The sequence below is a fragment of the Coregonus lavaretus genome (genome assembly GCF_964263955.1).
Source record: "Coregonus lavaretus genome assembly, chromosome: 1".
Lineage (NCBI taxonomy): Eukaryota > Metazoa > Chordata > Actinopteri > Salmoniformes > Salmonidae > Coregonus > Coregonus lavaretus.
The window spans coordinates 51858647-51870300 of NC_139988.1; the positions used below are offsets into that span (position 1 = coordinate 51858647).

The 11654-nt window shown below is 43.3% G+C and overlaps 1 protein-coding gene across 1 annotated transcript; it reads right to left on the bottom strand.

The window, feature by feature from the left end:
* Positions 1–7262: 7262 nt before the first annotated feature.
* LOC311126910 (peripherin-2-like) lies at positions 7263–11220 on the bottom strand (the record flags this gene model as incomplete). Its single annotated transcript, XM_084158607.1, has 3 exons — positions 7263–7469; positions 8784–9030; positions 10640–11220. 3 exons carry the CDS (start codon positions 11218–11220, stop codon positions 7263–7265), a joined length of 1035 nt encoding a protein of 344 aa, XP_084014733.1.
* Positions 11221–11654: the final 434 nt, after the last annotated feature.

An 11654-nucleotide genomic window follows, 5' to 3' on the forward strand; every position in this document is an offset into this window, starting at 1 on the left:
TAAGTGTCTATTTGTGGGCTGGTGGCTTTGGATTAGGTACTATGTATACTAAGGAAATCAATATTATGATACTTGTTTTTGCGATAGTGAATCGATTCAATGGCTTACGAATCTTGGAATCGTGATATTTGCTTATGTTCGTTTAACGGGGGGGGGGCAAAACATTTAAATGGCCCCCTTCTTGACAGCTGCAATTCTACACTGCCATGAGGCGTAGAGAGCATTTTGCAGTTTTGCAGCAAATGTCCTGCAATCTACAAATGTTGCCATAGGGTGGTGAGACATTTTTAAAGCTAATTTCCTGCAATGCTCCACATTTTGCCATGATTTATGCCATGTTAATATATCTGAGTGAGAGTGACTAACAAAATCCAATCACAATACATATAGGATCTCAATATGTATCGAATTGTGACATATCGGCATATGATTAGTGTCATGAGGCCAATACCCAGCCTTAATACGAAGATCCTACTGGGTTTAGTACACTGCTCAAAAAAATAAAGGGAACACTTAAACAACACAATGTAACTCCAAGTCAATCACACTTCTGTGAAATCAAACTGTCCACTTAGGAAGCAACACTGATTGACAATACATTTCACATGCTGTTGTGCAAATGGAACAGCAAGACACCCCCAATAAAGAAGTGGTTCTGCAGGTGGTGACCACAGACCACTTCTCAGTTCCTATGCTTCCTGGCTGATGTTTTGGTCACTTTTGAATGCTGGCGGTGCTTTCACTCTAGTGGTAGCATGAGACGGAGTCTACAACCCACACAAGTGGCTCAGGTAGTGCAGCTCATCCAGGATGGCACATCAATGCGAGCTGTGGCAAGAAGGTTTGCTGTGTCTGTCAGCGTAGTGTCCAGAGCATGGAGGTGCTACCAGGAGACAGGCCAGTACATCAGGAGACGTGTAGGAGGGCCGCTACCTCCGCCTTTGTGCAAGGAGGAGCAGGAGGAGCACTGCCAGAGCCCTGCAAAATGACCACAAATGTGCATGTGTCTGCTCAAACGGTCAGAAACAGACTCCATGAGGACCCAACGTCCACAGGTGGGGGTTGTGCTTACAGCCCAACACTGTGCAGGACGTTTGGCATTTGCCAGAGAACACCAAGATTGGCAAATTCACCACTGGCGCCCTGTGCTCTTCACAGATGAAAGCAGGTTCACACTGAGCACGTGACAGACATGACAGAGTCTGGAGACGCCGTGGAGAACGTTCTGCTGCCTGCAACATCCTCCAGCATGACCGGTTTGGCGGTGGGTCAGGCATGGTGTGGGGTGGCATTTCTTTGGGGGGCCGCACAGCCCTCCATGTGCTCGCCAGAGGTAGCCTGACTGCCATTAGGTACCGAGATGAGATCCTCAGACCCCTTGTGAGACCATATGCTGGTGCGGTTGGCCCTGGGTTCCTCCTAATGCAAGACAATGCTAGACCTCATGTGGCTGGAGTGTGTCAGCAGTTCCTGCAAGAGGAAGGCATTGATGCTATGGACTGGCCCGCCCGTTCCCCAGACCTGAATCCAATTGAGCACATCTGGGACATCATGTCTCGCTCCATCCACCAACGCCACGTTGCACCACAGACTGTCCAGGAGTTGGCGGATGCTTTAGTCAGGGTCTGGGAGGAGATCCCTCAGGAGACCATCCGCCACCTCATCAGGAGCATGCCCAGGCGTTGTAGGGAGGTCATACAGGCACATGGAGGCCACACACACTACTGAGCCTCATTTTGACTTGTTTTAAGGACATTACATCAAAGTTGGATCAGCCTGTAGTGTGGTTTTCCACTTTAATTTTGAGGGTGACTCCAAATCCAGACCTCCAAGGTTGATCAATTTGATTTCCATTGATAATTTTTGTGTGATTTTGTTGTCAGCACATTCAACTATGTAAAGAAAAAAGTATTTAATAAGATTATTTCATTCATTCAGATCTAGGATGTGTTGTTTAAGTGTTCCCTTAATTTTTTTGAGCAGTGTATATTGAGTGTGACCTTGAGTGCCTATGTGTGTGTATGACCCATGTAATATCAATATCCCTATTGCTGTGAGAAGCACTTGTCCCAGATCGGTCAGGGCCTCCCAGCATGACCACCATGGAGACAGGCCAGGAGAATAAGGTGGATTATGCGTTCAAGTGCTAGTCGGAACTAGGAAACTTGGACATTTTCGACTTGCTTACTGGTTGTAGTTATACAAGTTGCACGTTCAACTAATCAGAAAGTCGGTCATTTCTGAGTTTCCTAATTCTGACTTGCATCTGAACGCGGCAATAAGCTCCCAAGGCCCAGCTGGAGGAAAGAGCTGATGGTGTAATGAGAACATTTAACCGGTTAACCAGGATTACAGTGAAGCTGAGGTTAGATAGTTTTGAGGTGAGTGAGATATTTTTGAAAGCTTCTTTGAAACATTCTCAGACTCAAACTTGAAATTCATAGAAAAGTCACATAGTAATATTTTAGTACTACACTGAACAAAAATGCAACGTGCAACAATTTCAAAGATTTTACTGAGTTACAGTTCATATAAGGAAGTCCGTCAATTTAAATAAATTCATTAGGCCCTACTCTATAGATTTCTGTTGGTCACAGATACCTTTTTAAAAAAGTAGAGCGTGGATCAGAAAACAAGTTAGTATCTGGTTTGACCACCATTTGCCTCATGCAGCGTGACACATCTCCTTCGCATAAACTTGATCAGGATGTTGATTGTGGCCTGTGGACTGTTGTCCCACAAACCGCTCGCCCACACAACACCATACGCTGTCTGCCATCTGCCCGGTACAGTTGAAACCGGGATTCATCCGTGAAGAGCACACTTCTCCAGGGTGCCAGTGGCCATCGAAGGTGAGCATTTTCCCACTGAAGTTGGTTACGATGCCTAACTGCAGTCAGGTCAAGACCCTGGTGAGCTTCCCTGCGACTGTTTCTGAAGAAATTATTCAGTTGGTCAAACCCACAGTTTCATCAGCTGTCCGGGTGGCTGGTCTCAGACGATCCCACAGGTGAAGAAGCCAAATGTGGAGGTCCTGGGCTGACGTGGTTACCTGTGGTCTGCGGTTGTGAGGCCGGTTGGATGTACTGCCAATTCTCTGGCAAAAGCTCTGGTGGACATTCCTGCAATCAGCATGCCAATTGTATTTATCTTTATTTAACTAGGCAAGTCAGTTAAGAACAAATTCTTATTTACAATGACGGCCTACACCGGCCAAACCCAGACGACGTTGGGCCAATTGTGCGCCGCCCTATGGGACTCCCAATCACGGCCGGTTGTGAGAGCGCCTGGAATCGAACCATGGGGTCTGTAGTGACGCCTCAAGCACTGAGATGCAGTGCCTTAGACCGCTGCGCCACTCGGGAGCAATTGAATGCTCCCTCAAAACTTGAGATCTATGGCATTGTGTTGTGTGACAAAATCGCACATTTTAGAGTGGCCTTTTATTGTCCCCAGCACAAGGTGCACCTGTGTAATGATCATGCTGTTTAATCAGCTTTTTGATATGCCACACTTGTCAGGTGGATGGATTATCTTGGCAAAAGAGAAATGCTCACTTAACAGGGATGTAAACAAATTTGTGCACACCATTTGAGAGAAATAAGCTTTTTGTACGAATGGAACATTTCTGGGATCTTTTATTTCAGCTCATGAAGCCAGGAACCAACATTCTTCTTATAAGTGCCCCCAGCACTTAATCTGGGCACTCAGCCCACTGTATTACATCAAAGGAGTACAAAACCAGAGTTAAATCTGCCTCGTACATGAAGCAGACATATAACCCAATAGAAACACCGATACATAACTAAAGCCTGGGACCAACACTTTACATGTTGCGTTAATTTTTTTGTTCAGAATAAATTCCTATTCTTATTAATAGGTAAATAATATGGTTTCCTTGGTTAACTCCCATAGTATATATAAGATCAATTAAACTAACCTAATCTCGTTCATAGCTACTAGTCTGGGGACGAGGTTAAAGGGTGACTGCACTTCCTGATTTGGTCTTGTTTTAGATTTGGTTAATTAAGAAATGCTAGCAGCCATGACTGTATTCAGACGTGAGTTGGTTTTGGGGTGTGGTTTGATGTGGTGTCTCTTGTTTGCAGGTGGGAAAGAGTTATTAGCCAATTAGCTTTAGCCAGCTGTCAATGTTGGTTTGACTTTGAGTAGTCTATCAGTATTTTCCTGTTGCACATCTTTTAGTTGACTCATTAAATGCTTTCAATATTTATATATGAATTTCTACATTTTATAGTTGGTTTGAGGTTTTTAAGTCATTGAAATTTGGAGCTATTGACCTTTTAAAATATTGTCCCATGTGCATTGTGTAATTTACTGATGGTCCCTAACTAGCCCCATAGGGACATCGAATGTAAACCAAATTGACCATTGGCATTACGATCAGGTCTCGTGCAGCTGTGCGTCGAATTGATGATTACTTGGGTGCTGCCGTGACATACCATTTTTCCTACTGACTTTGACCAAAATTATCCTATTTACACTTTGTAGTCAATTTTGACACTAGAATAAGTGTTTCTGACTGACATCGATGCCACATAAGCCATTTTCAAAATGAGAAGTTGCTTTTTCTTTAAAACTAACCAAAACCTCTGCACACTTACCCCCAATCCCTGCTTACCCAAAACACGTAAATATTGGACAATAAATTGTGCCTTCCTGTATTATACTTATGCTAAAATGTTTATTCTATTCTACTGAGCCATTTACTTTATGTTCATATTCTTATCTTTTATTATTTCTTATTGTTGTTGCATTATCGAGAAGGAACCTGCAATAAGCATTTTGTTGGACGGTGTATACCATGTATCCTGTACATATGACTAATAAAACTTGAAACTTCAGTGATAAATATGCATCACTACATTTCCTAGTTGTTGTTTTTTAGCACCATCATTAGATCTAATGTTCTGGCACTGGACACTTGGACAGATATCCTGGCCTCCTGAGGATTTGAGAATAATTGGGTCATATCCTGCAGGAGGGAGGGGTGGTTGCCCAGCCACATCCGGCCCAAGATGCTTTGGGCATCTCCCTGCGTCAGAGGCACCTGTCCTTGTCATCACCTGACGGGGCTAAGCTGCACATCAAAGCCTCTTACTGCTCTTATCTCCTCATCTGCTGTCTATGTGCTTTAGGTCATTAAGGGAATATTCCAGATGACAGATGTCCTTGTTACCCCCCACTACCACTCACGTATACAAGTGTCTTTACTGTACCTGCTCAACTGAACCCACCTCTCAGGAAAGGATACCTCCGATTATGGCTTAGTTGGACATATCAGGGGACATGTTGAAAAGGAATAGGTAAGCATAAGTATCCTTTCAATTGTCTTGGCAAAATGTACCTCAACCTTTTAATATGCATTATCCAACACTTAAACTTATTGAAGCTTTATTTAACCAGGAAGTCCCATTGATGTCAGAAGACCTCTTTCATAATTGCGACCTGATAACTACAGATGAATTATCAGATAACATATCTGTTTGTTTTCTAGCATGGATTCCATAGATTTCCTCTCTTCTGAGGGTGGCCCAGTTTAAGTGACTAGTCACCTGTTTGTCCTGGAACAGGACTAGGGACTGGATCCCTGCTGAGTGGAATCCACATATTCCTGCTGATCCCATCAGGTAAAGCTGGCCTCCTGCTGGGTTCTTTACATGTACCCTCATCTCACTCATCTGCTGTGAACTTCCTTAACTCCTTATTCACCATGTCCATGCTGCCTACAATTTGCATTTCTCCCCTCATTCTTTCACTCATTCTCTGTTAGCTTCATGATAAGTTGAAATAAGGCTGAGGACCTCAACAAGAGAGGTAGGTTAATACCTTGTCCAAATTATGAAAAATTGCAATTAAAAATACTGTATGAATGTACATACAGAATATGCCTATGACAGGAAGATTGTAAGTGTGGAGTACCAATTTAGAAATGACCCATGTCAGACAAAACCCCATGGACAAAACGGACAATCACACTCTTGTTCTCGTTATATATCTTTATCTTACACAATGGAGCTGCTAAATTCTCCAGCCAACCCACAAGACTGACAGTTTTGCTGATCAAAATCCAAATTTACAGAATATATTAACTCTCAATATTACAAAGGAAGAAAAATGGTGTTCACACAGAAAGTAAAAATATTACAACTGATAAGACTTTTTGTATCCACTGAAAACTGACCCATATCTCTATGTACTCACACAAGGTATGCTGATTTAAAATGCCAATCTGATCATCTTTCGCTCTCCAAAAAGTACAGAGCATTCTTCTTATAAGTGCTCCCAGCACTTCATCTGGGCACTCAGCCCACTGTATCCCCTCAAAGGAGTACAAAACCAGAGTTAAATCTGCCTCGTACATGAAGGAGACAAATAACCCAATAGCAACACTGATACATAACTAATAAATGTAAAAGTGTGTGTTGTATAGGTGTGAATGCATATGGCCCTGCACTGCCAGGACCTGTATGGGGACACTGTGACAGGGGGCTGGGAGGGACAGCCAGAACCCCGGTTCCGCAGCTGCCCAATTTAAGCTGCCATAAGGGGACATGTGACCGATTGACCGGGTTGCATTGGGCACTGGTAATGTTGAGTTTTGGATTAGAAGCTTCAGTTGAATTGAGCAGACTCAATTCTCATTACTTCACAGAACTACATATATATTTGTGTAGCTATCGGGTTACATGTCCACACAACACAAGTTGTGGAGTGCAACAAGGACATAGGGGTAAAACGATTAGATATGAGCATAGATAAACTGTATCAGGCTTGATGGTTTCAGGGTCTGCCCATCATTTTTCATGGAGAGGATTGCCAGGCAGGGGTGGGGATGATTATTCATTCATTCATTACATTTTCTTCATATTCACAAGCCCAAATTCGTGTATACTGTACAGATGTTTTGACAACCCAAATATATTTTTCATTATTTAAAAAAAAGAGACTGATTAACATATATACAGAATTATTATGGACAGGATATACATTCACATTTTTGAGTTTGGTTCTTACTTCATCTGAGCAGTTGGTTTAGTTCTTCACTTTTCAAAGGGTGTGTGCATGTGCGTCCATGTTTGTGTCTGTGTAGGTATGTTTGTGTATGCATTTGTTTTCATGTGTTTACAGTGTATGTGTCTGTGTGTTGTTTCACTGAGAAGATCTCTCTCCTCTCACTCCTCTTTCTCTTTGAGGTCCCATCGATAGGACAAGCCTCAGTCCCTTTGGGTGGGACCCTCTCAACTCACAGTGGCCACCGCCTCCTCACCCTCCCCCACCTGGTTCCCTGCACCGGCCAGACCCTTGATCTTCGCTATGAAGTCTGCCACCGTCTCCTTCACACTCTTCTCTAGGAGCCAGCCCTCGCTCTCACTCTCCGGGTTCTCTGGGTCTGCCATGGTCTCCAGAGAAGTGGTCAGGTATTGTAAGCCCACCATCACTCCTGCCTGAGGACCACACAAACAAGATACTTACATCACTGAAAGAGCCTCTACACAGACACACTGCAATTAAACAATCTGTATGGCCTCTGAACCCCCAAAGATCTCTGCTATTCATTCTTTTTTAGATTTAGAAAACAGTGATTCTAAATGTATTAATCACTGATCCAAATCAACATTGATTTATAGTCACTAAAGCTTGGCTTTTAGATCAAATCTCTCATTGATGTCAATTGGACATTAATTGACATCAATCAATTGACACAGATCTCAAATTTGGATTTGGCCCAAACTGACAATTTAGTGTTGTTGTTTTGACCCAGATAGCAACCCAGTTAGTGCTCAGTCTGTCAGTTAGTACAGTGAGATCCTGCTTCCAGGAAGGCTACCTGTTGCTCACTGCTCTGCCCAGATTAACCCCTCTAAGAAACTCTGATCCTCCCTCACCGCGTGTACCACACCCACAGTTACGCAATCCCTCACCCTTTCAGTCCCAAGACTCCTTTAGCTGTTGTTATGGGCTATAATCTGCCCAGGGTAGTTTTCCCCACTGTCAGTTTATAACTCAGTGAATATAGGGATGTTTGAAAAAAAGAGTGTCAAATTTTATAATCAAAGTTTATAATGAAATTCCATTTAAAACAGAGAAATATGGTAACAAAGGTAAGGTAGGCGTATTTATTGGTGGGTAGGTGGATGGGTGGCATTCATGCTCATATATCTGTGTATCATAGATCAGACACTGGAGCTCTACTTGAGATTTTCAACACTTCCGTCTTTTGGAAAGTCAGTTAGATGGAAGTCAAGTCGAGCCAAGTGAGTGCTAAGACCAACCATGAAATGGCATGTTTTAGTTCCTGTTTGCCAGAAGGGCAAAGGTATAGTGATAGTTGGCTTGTTGTGTGCCACGTGTTCTCCCAAAGTCAAAGGCAGGAGGGTTGGCATGTGTGCCCAATGAACTGTTCAGCTGTGGCCAACCTGGAACAGCTGGACCTTTCCTAATACTCACTGAGCTAGATACTTAGAAATGGCTGTTGTCTTCTACAATGGGAAACCTATGGACATCCTTCTTTTTCAAATCCTCTTCTCCCTACCCCTGGGCCTAGCCCTGCTCTGCTACTTACCTACACATGCCTTTAAGACGGTAATTGAAACAAATCATCAGCTAATCAATTACTTGTGTGTCTTGTGTGTGAGGTCACATCAATTGATCTTTAGCATTTGTGGCCAGCTACCCTCTGAAGTGAAGGACATTGACAGGACATCCAGAGAATGCCACCAGCCATTTCCCTTTCATCTCTGTATTATTTTCTTACTCACCTCCAGTATGATGTACAGTAGCAACAGGCCCCCAATGCTGTTCATCATGCCTCCGTAGTAGGCAACCAGGGACTCGCGGCAGCCCCGGGTCCAGATGTTAAGCTCCTCAGTGTGGTGGTCGTAGTCATAGTGGGCTGAGTTGTTGGTCAGTTGGTGCTGGATGCAGGGTCTGGGGGAGCCGGGGTTGCAGCAGCTGAATGGTACACTCTCCATCAGAAACTTCCCCTCCACGTTGCTCAGGACACGGCTGTGGAAAGGCCAAGAGAGACACGTCAGACCCGTCACAAATAATGTCAGCCATGTGACACATAAAGTATGTCATTCAAGTAACAGGTGTACGTCAGTGCCATAACACAGACATATGAGGCATGGAGATTTAAATGATGTAAGGGCAGTGATTATGAACAGTGAACCCATGAGCCTCGGTAGGAAGAGTAAACATAAGGTAACGGCTCACATGGCAAAGTATGTGATCGTAACTGGCCACATGTCAAGTGTCAGTTTAGACTATAACTGTATGAGTAAATCATCAATCAGTGTTTCGCAGGTGTATCATATAGAGGCTGCATTTCTGTTGACAGGAGAAAAATTTGTGGGGCTTCTGGCTAATATTAACAGGTGTCGAGTTTAAACCGGGTTCATAAGGATCCTCTTGATGTGATCATTCGTGAGTGAGAGAGGCCGCCGGTATATCTTAAGTAAATTAACATATAAACACGGATCCACAGTCAATTACACTGTACATGCACACACGTATACATATGTAAATAAACTCACTCTAATGCATTTAAACATGCACACTGTTACACATGTACTATCCACACATTGCCACCCACTTGCAATTATATTCTTATATTCTCTCATGTCCAAATTATCCTAAAGAATCTTAAAATAGTTGTGTATCTCAACAAAGTTACTTATAGTTGATTTGGCGTGAAGCGCGACAATTCTAATATAGGTACCATTGACTTGCTTTGGATTTGTGCCACAAATGCTAAAAAGTTAGCACTTAAAACAGTGGCCAGGTAAACAAAACCAAAGCTTGGATTGCTGTCATCCTTTATGCTTATACTGCTTACAGGGTAAGGAAACCAATGTGCCATTTTGTAATCTAGGTGAACTATCCCTTTAATCAATGCCTTAAAATCAGAATCTAAATCTACTAAATACAGTATCAGTTGCCACCAGGGCACATTATTGGGGAGAGGAGAGGGGGTAGTGTGTTTGCGTTAAGTGTCAGTCTATTAGTGACAGTTAACGGCTGTCTTATTATGATTTAGGGGGACAGTAAACTGTGAAGGACGTGGATTATCTGCTTATCAGAACTTGGCACTTGAACCTGACTCCACTTACACTGGTATCCTCTGCATCTCACCATTCTTTAATGCTCTCTACATATATATCCTGTCCTGACCCCCTTTAAGGTACACCTTGAAAAAGGTTAAGGTACAATCCTCCACCCCCCAAAAAAACTCCACCCATTTCATGAATATAGCATTTTGTCCCAATAAAAGTGTTGATTTCTAAATGTAGCAAATAATTGAAAGTAGGTGACTAACTAAACTACTTGTTTTGTATGTTATACATTAACTAAGTTGTCACTACCATACACGAGCAACAGCATGTGCTATCTCTTCCCATTTTCTATCCCCAGCTTCCTGCACAAGATCACAAGAGACCATATGGGTAAAGGAAGACTCTTAGGAGTGAGGAAGACTCTTATGTAGCAGCAATGATAGATATGTTTCATAAGACTTGGCATGAATTAAACAACAGTTTCTTTCCTAAAATAGCCCTTTTCTCTCAATCAAAAGACCCAACATTGCTCTCACTCAGCTACTGATTTCAGTACTCACTCTTTGACTTCATCGTTGCTGAAGTCCAGATAGCGGTTGCTGATCCACTGGACCTCAAACCAATCCCTATAGTTGTTGTTGCCACAGCAGCGGAACTCGATCTGGGTCATGTCCAGCGTCCTCTTCATGAAGCAGCGTCCAGGTGTATCCGTATCCTTGTAGTATTTTATCCCATTCTTCAGACCCTCAGCCAGGGCGAAGTACAGCTGGAACTGCATGCAGAAACACAGCAGAGCTGTGAAGAACAGGAGGATGTTGAAAGCGAAGCAGCCCATCAGGTAGCCCTTGACCATGGGCTTCCACTTGGCAAACTTCACAGCATCCAGAGAGTCGTGGCACACCTTGCCCCCAAAAACATTCAGCCCGCAAGCAGCTAGGCCTACTAGGATCAACAGGTTGGGCACAAAATGGCTTTCGTTGTTGTCCATCATCTCACTCCTCTTCCGGAGCTCGATCTTAAAGAACAGCCCCAAGCTGAAGACCAGGATGCCGGTCATCACTGCCAGCCAGTACATGAGCCACAGGCCCTGGGCAAGCTTCACCCGTTTGAGCAAGTCAAACTTTACCTTCATCAACGCCATGCTTACCTCAGTGTATTCTATTCACAAATCAAAACTTGGATTTAAAAAAAGAAACAAATTTGAATATACAAAATATTCAAAACTAGTTTTTCAAAGTTTTTTCTCCTGTAACAGGTAAGCAATTCAGATGACCTTAAGCAACTATGTTCCTGTGGAGAGTTTCAGTTGGAAAATTGTAATCCATTCCAGAAGGGAGCTGCAGAATGTGTTTTGGCAGGGGTTCCCCTCTTCATATCCATTCTGACCACCCTCAAATCAGGAAAGTCCATAGTGCTGGGTGGGTAGAGGAGTCTGCCACCCAAAATTAAAAAATAATAATATTCACATAAAATCCCCCAAAATGACAGGATGGTGGTCTACACAGCTATTCCGGGTGGATCTTTTTCCTGCAAAAGGAGGTAGCCAGGCGAGTAGCAGAGTGATCGAGCCACAAA